Consider the following 18,197-nt stretch of genomic DNA (forward strand, 5'->3'; position numbering starts at 1 on the left):
TCTCCTGACCTCGTGATCCGCCCGTCTCGGCCTCCCAAAGTGCTGGGATTACAGGCTTGAGCCACCGCGCCCGGCCCCTTTTTTTTTTTTTTTTTTTTTTTTTTTTTTTGAGACAGAGTCTCGCTCTGTCACTCAGGCTGGAGTGCAATGGCGCAATCTTGGCTCACTGCAACCCCCCACCTGGTCCCAGGTTTGAGCAGTTCTCCTGTCTCAGCGTCCTGAGTAGCTGGGACTACAGGTGCGTGCAACCATGCCCAGTTAATTCTTTTTTTTTTGTATTTTTAGTAGAGACGGGGTTTCACCACGTTGGCCAGGCTGGTCTTGAACTCCTGACGTCAATAGATCTGCCTGCCTTGGCCTCCCAAAGTGCTGGGATTACAGGGGTGAGCCACCATGCTTGGTCTTGGGCTTTCTATTTTATTAAGCAAATTTGCAACTTAAGAAGTAAAGAGCGGCCGGGCGCGGTGGCTCAAGCCTGTAATCCCAGCACTTTGGGAGGCCGAGACGGGCGGATCACGAGGTCAGGAGATCGAGACCATCCTGGCTAACACTGTGAAACCCCGTCTCTACTAAAAAATACAAAAAACTAGCTGGGCGAGGTGGCGGGCGCCTGTAGTCCCAGCTACTCGGGAGGCTGAGGCAGGAGAATGGCGTGAACCCGGGAGGCGGAGCTTGCAGTGAGCTGAGATCCGGCCACTGCACTCCAGCCTGGGCGAGAGTGAGACTCCGTCTCAAAAAAAAAAAAAAAAAAAAGAAGTAAAGAAATAGGACCAGAGGTTGTTTAAAGTTCACAGTGGGTACCTCTAAATCTATTAGTTATCTATTAGTGATTGTATAATTTATACAATATAGGCCGGGCGCGGTGGCTCAAGCCTGTAATCCCAGCACTTTGGGAGGCCGAGATGGGCGGATCACGAGGTCAGGAGATCGAGACCATCCTGGCTAACATGGTGAAACTCCGTCTCTACTAAAAAAATACAAAAAAACTAGCCAGGCGATGTGGCGGGCGCCTGTAGTCCCAGTTACTCGGGAGGCTGAGGCAGGAGAATGGCGTAAACTCGGGAGGCGGAGCTTGCAGTGAGCCAAGATCGCGCCACTGTACTCCAGCCTGGGCGACAGAGCGAGACTCCGTCTCAAAAAAAAAATAATAATAATTTATACAATATAAATTGTATAATTCTACAAAACAGGATACTCTTTGAGAGAGATAATTGTATTGAAATAACAGACTTAAATCATGTCTATCCTGCTCAAACTTGGATTTACTGTCACTCTGTTAATAAGGTAAAGGAATTCCATCCACAAAATTTTGCCAGGAAGTTTCTTACTACAGTTAGAAACATAGGAAACACATGGGAGAGTATTTCAGGACAGAAATTATGAATCTTCTCTACATTACAACCTGCAGATCTAAGTGAACCAGATTCTTGATGCCTTGGCCCTTGTGAGAGACTTTCTTCCACTTTTAGGATGATTTTGATCATGTGTTGCTGTTTCCAGAAATCCAGATAAGGCACTCTTCAGCCAAAGTTGCTGCCCACCCAAGAGGCCTGCTATCTTGAAATTTAGTCGTGAGACCAGAAGGAACTTCCCTCATCTGTGTCCTGACTTGGCATTAGTTTCATTTTGGATACCTCCTTTTTTTTTTTTTTGAGATGGAGCCTCGCTCTTGTCGCCCAAGCTGGAGTGCAATGGCTCAGTCTCGGCTCACTGCAACCTCCACCTCGCATGTTCAAGCGATTCTCCTGCTTCGGCCTTCTGAGTAGCTGGGATTACAGGTGCTTGCCACCATGCCTGCATACTTTTTGTATTTTTAGAAGAGATGGGGTTTCACCATGTTGGCCAGGCTGATCTTGAATTTTGGACCTCAGATGATTGACCCACTCTGGCCTACCAAAGTGCTGGGATTATAGGCGTGAGCCACTGTGCGCAGCTTTTTTTTTTTTTTTTTTTTTTTTTTTAAGAGACTGGGTCTCACTTTGTCACCCAGGCTAGAGTAGGAGTACAGTGGTACAGTCATAGCTCACTGCAGCCTATAACTCCTGGCACCAAGGGGCCCTCCTGCCTCAGCCTCTCAAGTAGCTAGGACTACAGGCGTGTGCTACCATGCCTGACAAATTATTTTATTTTTATTTTTATTTTTATTTTTATTTTTTTGAGACGGAGTCTCGCTCTGTCGCCCAGGCTGGAGTACAGTGGCCGGATCTCAGCTCACTGCAAGCTCCGCCTCCTGGGTTCAGGCCATTCTCCTGGCTCAGCCTCCCAAGTAGCTGGGACTACAGGCGCCCGCCACCTCGCCCGGCTAGTTTTTTGTATTTTTAGTAGAGACGGGGTTTCACTGTGTTCGCCAGGATGGTCTCGATCTCCTGACCTTGTGATCCGCCCGTCTCGGCCTCCCAAAGTGCTGGGATTACAGGCTTGAGCCACCGCGCCCGGCCTTATTTTTATTTTTTAAATTTAAAAATAGTGACAGTATCTTGTTATGTTGCCTAGGCTGGTCTCAGAACTCTTGAACTCAAGCTATTTTTATTATTTTTAGAGACAGGGTCTCCCTATGTTGCCCAGGCCTAGTCTTGAACTCTTGGCCTCAAAGGATTCCCCGCCTCAGCCTCCCAAAGTGGTGCTATTACAGGTGTGAGCCTGGCCTTGCAGATTTCTTTTTTTTTTCCCTCTTTTAAATAATTTATTTTAAACCTATTATATCATACAGTATGTTTTATACAGACATATAACACCCTAACAAGATAAAACAAAGCCAAAAAGTTTATCTTATTAGAAAGAAGATACACCATAACTTATTCTCTTCAAACAGTATTGCACTTTAACTTTTCTTTCTTCTTTTTTTTTTTTTTTTTTTTTGAGACGGAGTCTTGCTGTGTCTCCTGGACTGGAGTGCAGTGGCACCATCTCAGCTTACTACAAGCTCCGCCTCCCTGATTCACGCCATTCTCCTGCCTCAGCCTCCAGAGTAGCTGGGACTACAGGCGCCTGCCACCACGCCCGGCTAATTTTTTTGTATTTTTAGTAGAGACGGGGTTTCACCGTGTTAGCCAGGATGGTCTCAATCTCCTGACCTCGTGATCCACCCACCTCAGCCTCCTAAAGTGCTGGGATTACAGGCGTGAGCCACCACGCCCGGCCAACTTTTCTTAATTTGACAAAGCATTCGTTGTTTTTTTTTTTTTTTTTTTTTTTTTGAGACGGAGTCTCGCTCTGTCGCCCAGGCTGGAGTGCAGTGGCCGGATCTCAGCTCACTGCAAGCTGCGCCTCCCGGGTTCACGCCATTCTCCTGCCTCAGCCTCCCAAGTAGCTGGGACTACAGGCGCCTGCCACCTCGCCCGGCTAGTTTTTTGTATATTTTAGTAGAGACGGGGTTTCACCGTGTTAGCCAGGATGGTCTCGATCTCCTGACCTCGTGATCCGCCCGTCTCGGCCTCCCAAAGTGCTGGGATTACAGGCTTGAGCCACCGCGCCCGGCCGACAAAGCATTCGTGAAACAGCCTGCAGACTAGTTTCAACAGATAAATAACGCCTGTTAGCAGACATGAGTGTCCTAAATTGTTTATTAGGTATGAATTTTACAAACTTTACTTATATTGACCATAACAGTGGAGCTGGAGAGTATTGCGCCTTCTCCAAGCTGCCTGGTGAGAACCACCAGTAATGTGGTGGCACTTGGCACTTAAGGCCCTTTCCAAGGCCATGGCTCTTTCGGCCTGCAGATGGCAGCCCATGCATCTCTCTATGCTTGTGGACTGGTTTGGTGATCCATTGGGTGTCAGGATTTCTTCTGATAGCTTTATGGAATGGATCAATGAGGATAACCTCAAAAAACTTGCATGTGGAATCTTCACCAACCCAGTAAGAATTCAGGACTCTTAGAGCCCCACAGTGGCATCCAGCTCGCTCCTTTGCAACGAACTGAAGACTTTGAGCAAACCTTTAGCTGGTTAACACCAAGATGGACAGGCTTGATGTGAGTGTTTTCAGCCACCATGGCAAACACGAATCCTATATATAACGTAAACTTGCTTGGCCTTGTAGCCCAGTTGGCGTGCTTTATCAGGCCGAGTGGAGTGGGGAGCCCTATGGAGAGCAGAGATCTGGCAGTACTGCCAGCAACCTCCTCTCAGAAGAAAGCGCATGACATTAGACTGCTTTTCTCCATAGCTCCTGGATTTACTTGTATGCACCCATCTTGGCTTACCTGATGGCTGCCACTAGACGGAAAGGGCGCAGATTCTTTATTAAAATCACAATATGGGTTTATTAATCCCTTACTTGTAGTTATGGTTGTTTTTTGCCTGTTAAACATCAGCATTCTAGTATAATTTCCATTCTTTTACTCATAAAAATATGATGTGTAAAAAATACTGATTTCTTTTATTCTTTCTTTTCTTGAACCCTGTGTTCATCATCAACCCTCTTTTCTCCTACTATTTGGTTCTTCAACCTTATTTTCTCCTGTTTGGTTCTTAGAAACCTCAAGTAAGCTTACTGTTGTTACCCTAATTAAATACCTTTTTTTTTTTTGAGGGGGACGGAGTCTCCCTACAGGCCAGTGCAGGCTGGAGTGTAACCCAGGCTGGAGTGCACTGGCCCAACCTCAGCTCACTGCAAGCTCCGCCTCCTTGGTTCACGCCATTCTACTGCCTCAGGCTCCTGAGTAGCTGGGACAACAGGCACCTACCACCACGCCTGGCTAATTTTTTTGTATTTTTAGCAGAGACAGGGTTTCACTGTGTTACCCAGGATGGTCTCGATCTCCTGACCTCGTGATCTGCCTGCTTCGGCTTCCCAAAGTGCTGGGATTATAGGCGTGTAATCCCACGGCCATGAAATACCATTTTAAGTAAGTTATATAGAAAAAAATGCATAAATATATTCTCTTTACAAAAATAAAAAACTTTCATGTCACCTTAAGATAATTCACTGAGGCTGGGCACAGTGGCTCACGCCCGTAATCCCAGCACTTTGGGAGGTAGAGGCTGAGGTGGGTGGATCATGAAGTCAGGAGATCAAGACCATCCTGGCTAACACGGTGAAACCCTGTCTCCACTAAAAATACAAAAAAAGTTAGCTGGACATAGTGGCAGGCACCTGTAGTCTCAGCTATTCGGGAGGCTGAGGCAGGAGAAGGGGGTGAACCCGGGAGGTGGAGCTTGCAGTGAGCCAAGATGGCGCCTCTGCACTCCAACCTGGGCGACAGAGCAAGACTCGGTCTCAAAAGAATTTACTAAATCTAAATTCCTTTTAAAAATTGCTGAGGACCGGTCGGGCGTGGTGGCTCATGCCCTTAATCTGAGCACTTTGGGAGGCTGAAGCAGGCAGATCACCTGAGGTCAGGAGTTCCAGACCAGCCTGGCCAACATGGTGAAACCCCATCTCTACTAAATATACAAAAATCAGCCGAGGGTGGTGACCAGCACCTGTAATCCCAGCTACTTGGGAGGCTGAGGCTGGAGAATTGCTTAAAAACCTGGGAGGCATAGGTTGCACTGAGCCAAAATGGTGCCATTGCATTTCAGCCTGGCGAGTGAAATTCCATCTCAGAAAAAAAGGCTGAGGATGGCCCGCTGTGGTGGCTCATACCTGTAATCCTAACACTTTGGGAGACCAAGGTGACCAGGGTTTGAGGCCAGGAATTTGAGACCAGCCTGGGCAACATAGTGAAACGCCATCTCAATAAAAAAAAAAAAAAAAAAAAAGCTAAGGAATGGCCCTAAATATAGCTGACATAGTTAATTTAGATATTTACCTATTGATCATCTTGATTTTTTTTCATTTTTGTATTTAGGTGAGGAAACCGAACATTTTTATGCGTCTTATATCCATGTGTGCCTTTCTCTAGGGTAGATGCTGAGAAGTAGAATTGGTAGGTTATAGGGCATTTCTTTTTTAGTTTACAAGTTGCTTTTTATTTATTTCTTTTTTAAATTTTTAAATTCTTATTTTTATTTAATTTAATTAATTAATTAATTTATTTATTTTTTTGAGACAGAGTCTCGCTCTGTCGCCCAGGCTGGAGTGCAGGGGCTGGATCTCAGCTCACTGCAAGCTCCGCCTCCCGGGTTTTAAGCCATTCTCCTGCCTCAGCCTCCCCAGTACCTGGGGCTACAGGCGCCCGCCACCTCACCCGGCTAGCTTTTTGTATTTTTTATTAGAGACGGGGTTTCACCGTGTTAGCCAGGATGGTCTCGATCTCCCGACCTCGTGATCTGCCCGTCTCGGCCTCCCAAAGTGCTGGGATTACAGGCTTGAGCCACTGCGCCCGGCCGACTTTTATTTTTTATTTGTGCTAGGATTACAGGCGTGAGCCACCGCGCTGGCCTTTACAAGTTGCTTTTTAAAGTAACTGTACAAATTGATACTCCCACTATTAGAATTTGAGAATTGTCTTTCACTTTTTTTTTTTTTTTTTTTTTTGAGACAGAGTCTCACTCTGTCACCGAGTCTGGAGTACAGTGTCACTGTGTCGGCTCACTGCAACCTCCGTCTCCTGGGTTCAAGCAGTTCTCCTCCCTCAGCCTCCTGAGTAGCAGGGATTACAGGCGTCCACCACCACGCCTGGCTAGTTTTTATATTTTTAGTAGAGACGGGGTTTCACCATGTTGGCCAGGCTGGTCTTGAACTCCTGACCTTAGGTGATCCGCCTGCCTTGTCCTCCTAAAGTGCTGGCAGTACAGGTGTGAGCCACCGCGCCCGGCCCTTCTTTAACATTTTTAAAAGCACTAATTTTTACTACATTTTCCCTTGAATATGATAAAATGAAATATTGATATCATCAGTGCATTTTCTTAATTAAAATTTTGCCAAAAGATTATGGTCGTAAGAATTAAACTGAGTGAAATAGGCTCTGTTTTGTTGTAGCTTTTGTTTAAAGTATCCTAGCCCTTAAATATATATTGTTTTCCTTATGTGTTTATGGTTATTTCCTTGTAGGTCCCAGGATTTAAAAATAACATTTTATTATTTATTTGTTTTTATTTTTATTTATTTATTTTTTTGAGATGGAGTCTCCCTCTGTTCCTCAGGCTGGAGTGCAGTGGCACGATCTTGGCTCACTGCAACCTCTGCCTCCTGGGTTCAAGCGATTCTCATGCCTCAGCCTCCAGGCATAGCCCCTGTGCCTGGCTTGTTTCTTACTTAGAAACAAAAAACAGATTTCATCTGTATGAATATACATGTTTTAGGCCGGGCGCAGTGGCTCACGCCTGTAATCCCAGCACTTTGGGAGGCTGAGGCAGGCGGATCACGAGATCAGAGATCCAGATTACCCTGGCTAACAGTGAAGCCCCATCTCTACTAAAAATGTAAAAAGATTAGTCGGGCGTGGTGGCATACGCCTATGGTCCCAGCTACTCAGGAGGCTGAGGCAGGAGAATCGCTTGAACCTGGGAGGCAGAGGTTGTAGTGAGCCAAGATTGCACCACTGTACTCCAGCCTGGGTGACACAGAATGAGACTCTGTCTCAAAAAAAAAAAAAAAAAAAAATATACATATTTTTTAATGTGAAAAAATTTTAAATTTAAAACAATTTCCTAAATTGGCTTGCTATTTCAGTCTTAGGTGTTCTCTAATGACATGCAATGTGATTTCCTCCATGTTAAAACAATGAGAAAATGAAAATTTTCCTTTCTTAGGCTTCTTTTACCTGTAATCTGTATGTATATATAATTTTTTGTTTTGTTTTGAATCAGAGCCTCACTCTGTTGCCCAGGCCGGAGTGCAATGGTGCAATCTCGGCTCACTGCAACTTTTACCCCTGGATTCAAGTGATTCTCTTGCCTCAGCCTCCCAAGTAGCTGGAATTATAGGCGTGCGCCACCACACCTGGTTAATTTTTGTGTTTTTAGTAGAGATGGGGTTTCATCATTTTGACCATGCTGCTTTTGAACTCCTGGCCTCAAGAGATCTGCCTGCCTTGGCCTCCCAATGCTGTTGGGATTACAGGTGTGAGCCACTGAGCCTGGCCTGTATATGTAAAATATTTAAAACCTGGTGGACTTCTTTCCATGTCAATACATACACAGCTTTGTCTGATTTCTAAAAGTTATGTAGTATTTTGTGTATTAATACATAGAGGCTATTTAAATAGGATTATCAACAAAGTTGCACTGAATATCCTATATAGACATCTTTGTACCTTTTCTTGATTCCCGATAATTTCCTGAAAATGGAATTCTTTTATTAAAAGGTTATATACATTTTAGATGACAGATTACCCTTGAAAGATATACCATCTTGGCTGGGCGCCGTGGCTCATGCTTGTAATCCTGGCACTTCGGGAGGCCAAGGTGGGCGGATTACTTGAGATCAGGAGTTTGAGACCAGCCTGGCTGACATGGTGAAACCCTGTCTCTCCTGAAAATCCAAAAAAGTTAGCCAGGCGTGGTGGCAGGCACCTGTAACCCCAGCTGCTTGGGAGGCTGAGGCAGGAGAAGGGCTTGAACCCAGGAGGGGGAGGTTGCAGTGAGCCAAGGCTGTGCCACTGCACTCCAGCCTGGGTGACAGAGTGAGAAGACTCTGTCTCAAAAAAAAAAAAAAGAAAGAAATACTACCTCATACTCTTACCAACAGCATGAGAGAAATAAGAGACTCTGTCTCAAAAAAAAAAAAAAAAAAAAGCCGTATTTGTAATTTTCTCCTGTTACATTCTTTTTTTTTTTTTGACAGAATCTAGCTCTGTTGCCCCAGCTGGAGTGCAGTGGTTTGATCTCGGCTCACTGCAACATCCACCTCCCAGGTTCAAGCGATTCTCCTGCCTCAGTCTTCTGAGTAGCTGGGACTCTGGGCATGTGCCACCATACCTGGCTAATTTTTCTATTTTTAGTAGAGATGGAGTTTCACCATGTTGGCCAGGCTGGTCTCAAACTCTTGACCTCCAGTGATCTGTCCACTTTGGCCTCCCGAAGTGCTGGGATTACAGGTGTGAGCCACCAGGCCCAGCCTATATTCTATTAATGAAAGCATTGTTCTGTTCGTTCAGTGTAACACACTGTTAATATTTCTTCTTGATTTGGAGACTGAAGACCACCTTGAATCTATGTGTCAAATGGAGTTGATTTTTTGCTAGGAATTTGAGTCTTAGAACTTTGGATTTTATTGGAAATGATGATTATACTGATTTACTGAAATTGACATAATAGTTATTTTGTTAAATTTATTGAATGAAGTAGTTGTAAAAAACAATTCTATATATTTTCTTTAGAGTTCGGTTCCCTCAAAATTATAAAAGCAGAAAAACTCAAGACAAAGAAATCCAACAAGGTATGTTTTCATAGGAAATAGTTCTTAACTGTACTGATTTTTGAAAACTGAGGCTAAGAACTCTTAGGTTATTGTAAGTGTATTTTTCTTTAATTGTACTGTTGGTATTAGATTAAAGTTAATATTATGGAGAATCATAACCATTATCCAAATCTCTATATATGCCTTTGCTATCATGTATAACTCAGTTTAGTTAATGTCATTAAATAGTGGTGAAAGTTTTATCGTAAAATTAAGCCATTCTTATTGCAAATGTTCTATTGTTTGCGGAAACTTTTAGATTAATTTGGCAGATGCCTGCATATAACTGAATGTAAATGATTATTAAAACTTCTTTCACTTTTAGAAAATGTTTTTTTCTGCTTAAAATTTCTAAAACTAATTTGCAGACCTAACTCTTATTTGTTACTTCTTAGGCTAGTGATTTCAGCGATATGGAGAATTGGCCAACACCAAGTGAATTAGTGAACACTGGAGTGAGTATTATTTTAAAGTTTTTCTTTAAAGAAAGGAAAATATATCCATTACAACATGCAGAATTTTATTTTACTTAAAATGTAAAGAATTGTCATACTGGGGGACAGATTTTTTTTATTTGTTTGAGACAGGGTCTTGCTCTGTCACCAGGCTGGAGTGCAGTAGTGTGATCACAGCTCATTGTAGCCTCAAACTCCTAGGCTCGGGTGATCTTCCTACCTCGACCTCCAGAGTAGCTGGGACTACAGGCACGCACCACTGTGCACAGCTAATGTTTGTATTTTTCATAGAGACGGGATTTTGCTGCTCTCCAACTCCTGAGCTTAAGTGATCCTCCTGCCTCAGTCTCCCAAAGTGTTGAGATTACAGTGTGAGCTACGACCCTGGCTGAGGAACAGATTTAAAAACTTGATTCATCAAGATTACATGGTGTTAGTTTAATTTGCAGTTATTCTTTGATGCTGCCAGTAACATTAGTAATGAACTTGTCTTAAGCTTTACTCATGATAAGCTTAACCTAACCTAGTATTTCTTTCTTTCTTTCTTTTTTTGTTTCTTTAAGACAGGGTCTCACTCCATTACCCAGGCTGGAGTGCAGTGATGTGATCACAGCTCACTGCAGCCTTGGCCTCCCAGGCTCAGGTGATCCTCCCCCTTTGCCTCCCAAGTAGCTGGGACTACACGTGTGCGCCACCACACTGGCAGGTTTTAAACTTTTTGTAGAGATGGGGGTTTGGCCATGTTGTCCGGGCTGGTATCGAACTCCTGAGCTCAAGCAATTGGCTCGCCTCAGCCTCCCAAAGTGCTGGGATTATAGGCGTTAGCCACCATGCCTCGCCTATTATTTCTTTAATAATGAAGACATGTTATAAATTGTAATCAAATTTTTATATTTGTATAAAGTCACGTACATTGATAAAGAGGTGGTGAAAACATGGCAGCTATTCTTTTGATAGTTTCAGATAACTAGGTTATCTGAAAAGTGGGTACACTTTTCAGATAACCTAGTTTAATTCATCACATTTCCCTCATCTGATTGTATTCTTTTTTTGAGACAGAGTCTTACTCTGTCACCCAGGCTGGAGTGCAGTGGTGGGATTTCAGCTCACTGCAACCTCTGCCTCCCTGGTTTCAGTGATTCTCCTGCCTCAGCCTCCTGAGTAGCTGGTATTACAGGCATGCACCACCACATCCGGATAATTTTTGTATTTTTAGTAGAGACTGGGTTTCGCCATGTTGGTCTCCAACTTCTGACCGCAGGTGATCCACCCACCTTGGCCTCCCAAAGTGCTGGGATTACAGGTGTGAGCCACCGTGCCTGGCCTCCTCTGGTTGTATTCTTTTTTTTTTTTTTTTTTTTTTTGAGGCGGAGTCTTGCTCTGTCGCCCAGGCTGGAGTGCAGTGGCCGGATCTCAGCTCACTGCAAGCTCCGCCTCCCGGTTCCCGCCATTCTCCTGCCTCAGCTCCCGAGTAGCTGGGACTACAGGTTGTATTTTTTTTTTTTTTTTTTGAGACGGAGTCTCGCTCTGTCGCCCAGGCTGGAGTGCAGTGGCCGGATCTCAGCTCACTGCAAGCTCCGCCTCCCGGGTTCACGCCATTCTCCTGCCTCAGCCTCCCGAGTAGCTGGGACTACAGGCGCCCACCACCTCGCCCGGCTAGTTTTTTTGTATTTTTAGTAGAGACGGGGTTTCACCGTGTTAGTCAGGATGGTCTCGATCTCCTGACCTCGTGATCCGCCCGTCTCGGCCTCCCAAAGTGCTGGGATTACAGGCTTGAGCCACCGCGCCCGGCCCTACAGGTTGTATTCTTAAGAGGTAACCTTATATGTGAGATTTGCATTTTCTAGAATTTTGTATATATGGAAGCATTCAGTAGGTACTCTTTTTTCTTTTTTTTTTCCTGGCTTCTACTCAGCATGATTATTTTGAGATTTTACTTGTGTGTCAGCAGTTCATTCCTTTTTCTTGCTGAGTAGTATGGATGTAACACAGTTTGTCCATTCACCTATTGTTAATGGACATTTGGATTAATTTTGGGTTTTGGTTGATACAGATAAAACTGCTGTATGGGCCGGGCGCGGTGGCTCAGCACTTTGGGAGGCCGAGACGGGCGGATCACGAGGTCAGGAGATTGAGACCATCCTGGCTAACACGGTGAAACCCCGTCTCTACTGAAAATACAAAAAATTAGCCGGGCAAGGTGGCGGGCGCCTGTAGTCTCAGCTACTCGGGAGGCTGAGGCAGGAGAATGGCGTGAACCCGGGAGGCGGAGGTCGCAGTGAGCTGAGATCCGGCCACTGCGCTCCAACCTGGGCGACAAAGCAAGACTCCGTCTCAAAAAAAAAAAAAACTGCTATATGAACGTTTGTGTAGAACATTTTTCATTTTTTCTTGGATATGTCACTAGGCTGGATCATACAGTAGCTACCTGTTTTAGCTTTTTAAGAAATTGCCAAATTTGGCCGGGCGCGGTGGCTCAAGCCTGTAATCCCAGCACTTTGGCAGGCCGAGACGCGTGGATCACGAGGTCAGGAGATCGAGACCATCCTGGCTAACACGGTGAAACCCCGTCTCTACTAAAAAAATACAAAAAAACTAGCCAGGCGAAGTGGCGGGTGCCTGTAGTCCCAGTTACTCGGGAGGCTGAGGCAGGAGAATGGCGTAAACCCGGGAGGCGGAGCTTGCAGTGAGCTGAGATCGGCCAATGCACTCCAGCCTGGGCTACAGAGCGAGACTCCCGTCTCCAAAAAAAAAAAAAAAAAAAAAGAAATTGCCGAATTTGCACTTCTGTCAGCAGTGTATGTGAATTCCAGTTACTCCACATTTTCACTCCCTCTCTTTTTTTTTTTTTTTTTTTTTTTGGTGAGACCCGGTCTCACTTTGTCACCCAGGCTGGAGTGCATTGGCATGATCTCAGCTCACTGTAGCCTTGACCTCCTGGGCTCAAGTGATCCCCCACCTCAGCCCCACAAGTAGCTGGGATTATAGACATGCACCACCATGCCTGGCTAATTTTTTTGTATTTTTGTAGAGATGGGGTTTTGCCATGTGCCCAGTCTGGTCTCAAATTCCTGAGCTCAACTAATCTACCTGCCTTGGCTTCCGAAAGTGCTGGAATTACAGGTGTGAGCCACCGCTCCCATCTTTACTTGCCCATAATATAGTCAAGTTTCAAAAAAATTTTAGCCATTCTAATAAATGTGGAGTGGTCTCCCATTGCAGTTTTAATTTACATTTTTCTGACGAATGAATGCAATAATCTTTTCATAGATTTGCCATCGGTATATCTTTTTGATGAAGTATCTGATCAATCTGCCCATTTAAAAAAATGGAAGGCTGGGTGCAGTGGCTCATGCCTGTAATTGCAGCACTTTGGGAGGCTGAGGAGGGTGAATCATTGGGGTCAGGAGTTTGAGACCAGCCTGACCAACATGGCGAAACCCCGTCTCTACTAAAAAAAAAAAAAACAAAACTAGCCAGGTGTGGTGACATGTGCCTGTAATACCAGCTACTAGGGAGGCTGAGGCAGGAGAATTGCTTGAACCCAGGTGGTGGAGGCTGCAGTGAGCCGAGATCGTGCCACTGCACTCCAGCCTGGGCAACAGAGTGAAACTCCTTCCTCCCCACCAAAAAAAAGTGGAATTGATTTCTTGTTACTGAGTTTTGAAAGTTCATTATGTATTTTAGATAAAAGTTCTTTGTCAAATACTTAGCAAATACTTTCTCCTAGTCTGCAGCTTTACTTTTAACTATCTTTTGAGAAGTAATTTTTTGCTTTTGATAACAGTTTTTGTCATTTGTTTTGCAATTTTAAGTTAGGTATATTACCGCAAATTTTTGGGTGTATTAGTGAAAATATTAATGGAAATCATTTCATTCTGAAAACCTTTTTGCAGTTTCAGAGCGTCCTCAGCCAAGGAAATAAAAAGCCACAAAATAGAAAAGAAAAAGAAGAGAAGGTTGAAAAGAGAAGTAACAGTGAGAGCAAAGAAAATCGGGAAACAAAGTTAAATGGTCCTGGTGAAAATGTCAGTGAGGATGAGGCTCAGTCAAGTAATCAACGAAAGAGAGGTCAGTTTGTCCATAATCTTTATTTTGATTTTAGTTTTTGAAGAAAGTTGTAATGAGGAATTGTATTTCATTAACTTATCTCTGATAGTCAAAAATGTATAGTTTGTATTTCTTCAGGATAAACAATCTGCAGTGGTAACTCATTTGCTTTTGTAACATTTCTGAACTATTAGACTTTCCTTTTTGTATGTAATTTGTATTCTATGCAAGAAAATGGAATGGAGTTCCACTTAGAGGTGCAGTTATAAATACATTCTTGGAAAGTTGTGTGACAATTATTGTTCTTTTAGATCTGCATTGGAACTGCTTACTATATTTAGGGAGTACTGTGAAAATTAAATACATTTTTTTCCTAAGAGAAAAGTGAGAATAGGCCAGGCACAGTGGCCTAGCACTCTGGGAGGCTGAGGCGGGCGGATCACTTGAGATCAGGAGTTTGAGACCAGCCTGGCCAACATGGTGAAACCCTGTCTCCACTACAAATACAAAAAAAATTAGCCGAACACGGTGGTGCACACTTGCAGTCCCAGCTACTCTGGAGGCTGAGGCAGGAGAATTGCATGAACCCTGTAGGTGGAGGTTGCAGTGAACCGAGGTTGCGCCATTGCAATCCAGCCTGGGCGACAGTGCAAGACACTGTCTCAAGAAAAAAAAAAAAAAAATTTTAGTCAGCCTTTTCCCTCATAGCATTCCCCTGTCAAAATTACACTTTGAAGGAATAAAAATATTGTCTTCATATCCTTTTCCGTTTTCTTCTCTGAACTTTTCGTGTGTCTAGGGACAGTTTTTGATTTACCTGCTTTGTAAAAGCATATACTCATTCAGTGGTCGGAGTCTTGGTAAAAGTGTCTTCACGTGCTTCTAGGCAGAAAAGGGCTTTAAACTGTTAAGTTGTTGGTGACTGAAGCAAGGTGATTTTCTGGGAGAGTAGCAGGAGATGAGGTTAGAGACATAGACAAGGTCCATGGTGTACAGGGCCTTGGAGTTAGGATTCTTTTTTTTTTTTTTTTGAGATGGAGTCTCACTCTGTCACCCAGGCTGGAGTGCAGTGGCCGGATCTCAGCTCACTGCAAGCTCCTCCTCCTGGGTTCTAGCAATTCTTCTGCCTCAGCCTCCTGAGTAGCAATTACAGGCAGACGCTGCCACGCCCAGCTAACTTTCTGTATTTTGGTAGAGACAGGGTTTCACTGTGTTGCCCAGGCTGGCCTCGAACTCCTGAGCTCGGACAATCCACCTGCCTCGGCTTCCCAAAGTGTTAGGATTACAGGCGTGAGCCACCGTGACTGGCCGAACAGTTTGTCTTTTTAATAAATAACTAATCCTTAGTTCAGGATAAGCATGATGTTTACTTGATACCATGAATAAAGGCTTATTGCTCAAAAACAGTGACAAGACAAACAGGTGGTTGTTAGAGAAAAATTTATCCCTATTTCTTTTTTTTTAAGTTTTAAATTAAAAAATGTTTTTAAAATTTTGAGACAGGGTCTTGCTGTGTCACCCAGGCTGGAGTTCAGTGGCATGCTCATGGCCCACTGCAGCCTCAATGACCTGGGCTCACGTGATCCTCCCACCTCAGCCTCCTGAGTAGCTGGGACTACAGGCATGTGCCCCCATGCCTGGCTAATTTTTGTATTTTTTTGTAGAGACAAGGTTTCCCGATGTTGGCCAGGCTGGTCTTGAACTCCTGAGCTCAAGTGATCCACCTGCCTCAACCTGCCAAAGTGCCGGGATTAGAAGTGTGCGCCACTATGCTTAGCCTCCCCATTTCTTAACTACTTCATCACTTAACTATTTCCTGCTTCCTACATACATAAGTAGTGTTCTTGACTGTCTAGAATCCATACAGATGACAGATTTGTTATCCTGATCTAAAATTTGTCTTTATTAATTGCTTCAAATAAAACTGGTCAGTCAACACTAAAACCCAGATGTTTTGTAGTTAGAACAATTCGTATAATCAAGCTATTAATTGATCTAGAGTACAGATTTTTGACTTCAAAAGAAGGGCTTCTTTATGTCAATGAATCTCATTGACATAAATTTATAGTATAAGATTAAAAGTCTTTTTATTTTTTTTTTATTTTCATTTTTTTTGAGACGGAGTCTCGCTCCGTCGCCCAGGCTGAAGTGCAGTGGCCAGATCTCAGCTCACTGCAAGCTCCGCCTCCTGGGTTTATGCCATTCTCCTGCCTCAGCCTCCCGAGTAGCTGGGACTACAGGCGCCCGCCACCTCGCCCGGCTAGTTTTTTGTATTTTTTTTTTTTTTTTTTTTTTTTTTTAGTAGAGACGGGGTTTCACCGTGTTAGCCAGGATGGTCTCAATCTCCTGACCTCGTGATCTGCCCGTCTCGGCCTCCCAAAGTGCTGGGATTACAGGCTTGAGCCACTGCACCTGGCCTAAAAGCCTTTTTAGATGCATTTATATTCACTTTTCCTCATTTGATCCATAGTTTGCAGGATTTATAGGATATCAATATTGTAGTTGCACACTAATATTTCTTTTTAAATTACCTTGGCAGTTTTTTCATTCCCATGAGTCTTTATTTTGGTAGAAAATATAGATTGGGCAGAATACTGAACATTTTGAAACCCGAGGTATGGCATTCATGAATAGATGATCTTCAGAATTTCACTATAGAATAACCATAAATAGTTACACTGTCATTTAGTCATCAAGAAAAGTTAAATTGCTTGTGTTTTTTGTCCTTAGGAAGATGCATAAGAGCTGTAAAAAGTTCTGTCAAGTTAAACAAATTTTGTACTTATCCATTTTCCCTCTTATATTTTGAGAAACCTCATTCATTAGTAAAAATCCTGGGTAAATTAATATTTTAGGCAGTGATCTGGAACTAAAAGTGCTTCAAACCTAAAGCCTAACTTTCTAAAGTATACATTATAGTGTTTTATCAGATATATCCCATTCTAAAGCCTAAGAATTTTAAATTAAACTGATTTTTTTTTTTGGTAAAGCCTAAGGTACTAAACAGGAATAGTATGTATATGTACTTTTTTGTTTGTTTGTTTGGAGACAGAGTCTTGTCTCGTGCAGTGGCGCACGATCTTGGCTCTCTGCAACCTCTGCCTCCCAGGTTCAAGGATTTCTCCTGTCTCAGCTTCCTGAGTAGCTGGGACTACAGGCATGTCCCACCATGCCCAGCTAATTTTTGTATTTTTAGTAGAGATCGGGTTTCGCCATGTTGGCCAGGCTGGTTTCGAACTCCTGATCTCAGGTAATCTGCCTGCCTTGGCTTCCCAAAGTGCTAGGATTACAGGTGTGAGCCACCACACCTGGCCTTTTGGCATGATCTTGGCTCACTGCAAGCTCCGCTTCCCAGGCTTAGGCTATTCTTGTGCCTCAGCCTCCCGAGTAGCTGGGATTACTGGCGTGTGCCACCACACCTGGCTAATTTTTGTACTTTTTAGTACAGACAGGATTTCTCCATGTTGGTCAGGCTGTTCTTGAACTCCTGGCCTCAAGTCATCCACCCACCTCGGCCTCCCAAAGTGCTGGGATTACAGGCATGAGTCACTGTGTCCGCCCTCTTTACAAATAATCTTAAAATATACATTAAGTGTTTCACTTATTTGATTGAAGTTCAGAGTGCTTTCAAATTGCAAGGGTTTAGTGAAAATTGTGCATTTTTCCTTAAATGATTTTATTTTGTTTTCTTCAAGCTAATAAGCACAAGTGGGTACCACTCCACTTAGATGATGTAAGATCAGAGAGTCAAGAAAGACCTGGATCCCGGAACAGCTCAAGATGTCAACCTGAAGCAAATAAACCAACACATAACAATAGGAGAAATGATACACGAAGTAAGTTACCATTCTAAGACAAAAATGACTAAGGAAAGACTTAGTCTTAATGCTTGTTATTTTAGTAACGACATGTATAAACCATTTGAGAATAAGTTGAAGACATCATGTCCCTTTAACCCTAAATACTTTCAGAGTATATTTCATAAGAACAATATAACCGTAATGCAGTTAACAATAATGAAACTTAACATTAATACAATGTGATTGTCCACAGGCAGATTTTTCTGAATAAAGTCCTTTTTTTTTGAGACGGAGTCTCGCTCTGTCGCCCAGGCTGGAGTGCAGTGGCCGGATCTCAGCTCACTGCAAGCTCCGCCTCCCGGGTTTACGCCATTCTCCTGCCTCAGCCTCCCGAGTAGCTGGGACTACAGGCGCCCGCCACATAGCCCGGCTAGTTTTTTGTATTTTTTTTTAGTAGAGACGGGGTATCACCGTGTTAGCCAGGATGGTCTCTATCTCCTGACCTCGTGATCTGCCCGTCTCGGCCTCCCAAAGTGCTGGGATTACAGGCTTGAGCCACTGTGCCCGGCATCTTGCATGTTTTGAAATCGCGGTGCAATGT

General features: G+C 43.7%; 1 protein-coding gene across 11 annotated transcripts in view; it reads left to right on the forward strand.

Annotated features, from left to right (window-relative positions):
• The window catches only part of LARP1B (La ribonucleoprotein 1B), a 158,554-nt gene that overhangs the window by 5,628 nt on the left and 134,729 nt on the right, over positions 1-18,197 (forward strand). For 10 of the 11 annotated variants that reach the window (XM_033215237.1, XM_033215232.1, XM_033215238.1 and 7 more), the window contains exons 2-5: positions 9,212-9,270; positions 9,687-9,746; positions 13,643-13,817; positions 17,492-17,632. In XM_033215237.1, the coding sequence (XP_033071128.1) occupies positions 9,705-9,746; positions 13,643-13,817; positions 17,492-17,632 (358 nt within the window). In that variant the 5' untranslated portion in view covers positions 9,212-9,270; positions 9,687-9,704. Of the gene's footprint in view, positions 1-4,723; positions 4,853-9,211; positions 9,271-9,686; positions 9,747-13,642; positions 13,818-17,491; positions 17,633-18,197 lie in introns of all 11 variants that reach the window. The other variant, XM_033215235.1, reaches the window with a different exon arrangement.

The sequence above is a fragment of the Trachypithecus francoisi genome, unplaced genomic scaffold, assembly GCF_009764315.1.
Source record: "Trachypithecus francoisi isolate TF-2019V2 unplaced genomic scaffold, Tfra_2.0 Lachesis_group1, whole genome shotgun sequence".
Lineage (NCBI taxonomy): Eukaryota > Metazoa > Chordata > Mammalia > Primates > Cercopithecidae > Trachypithecus > Trachypithecus francoisi.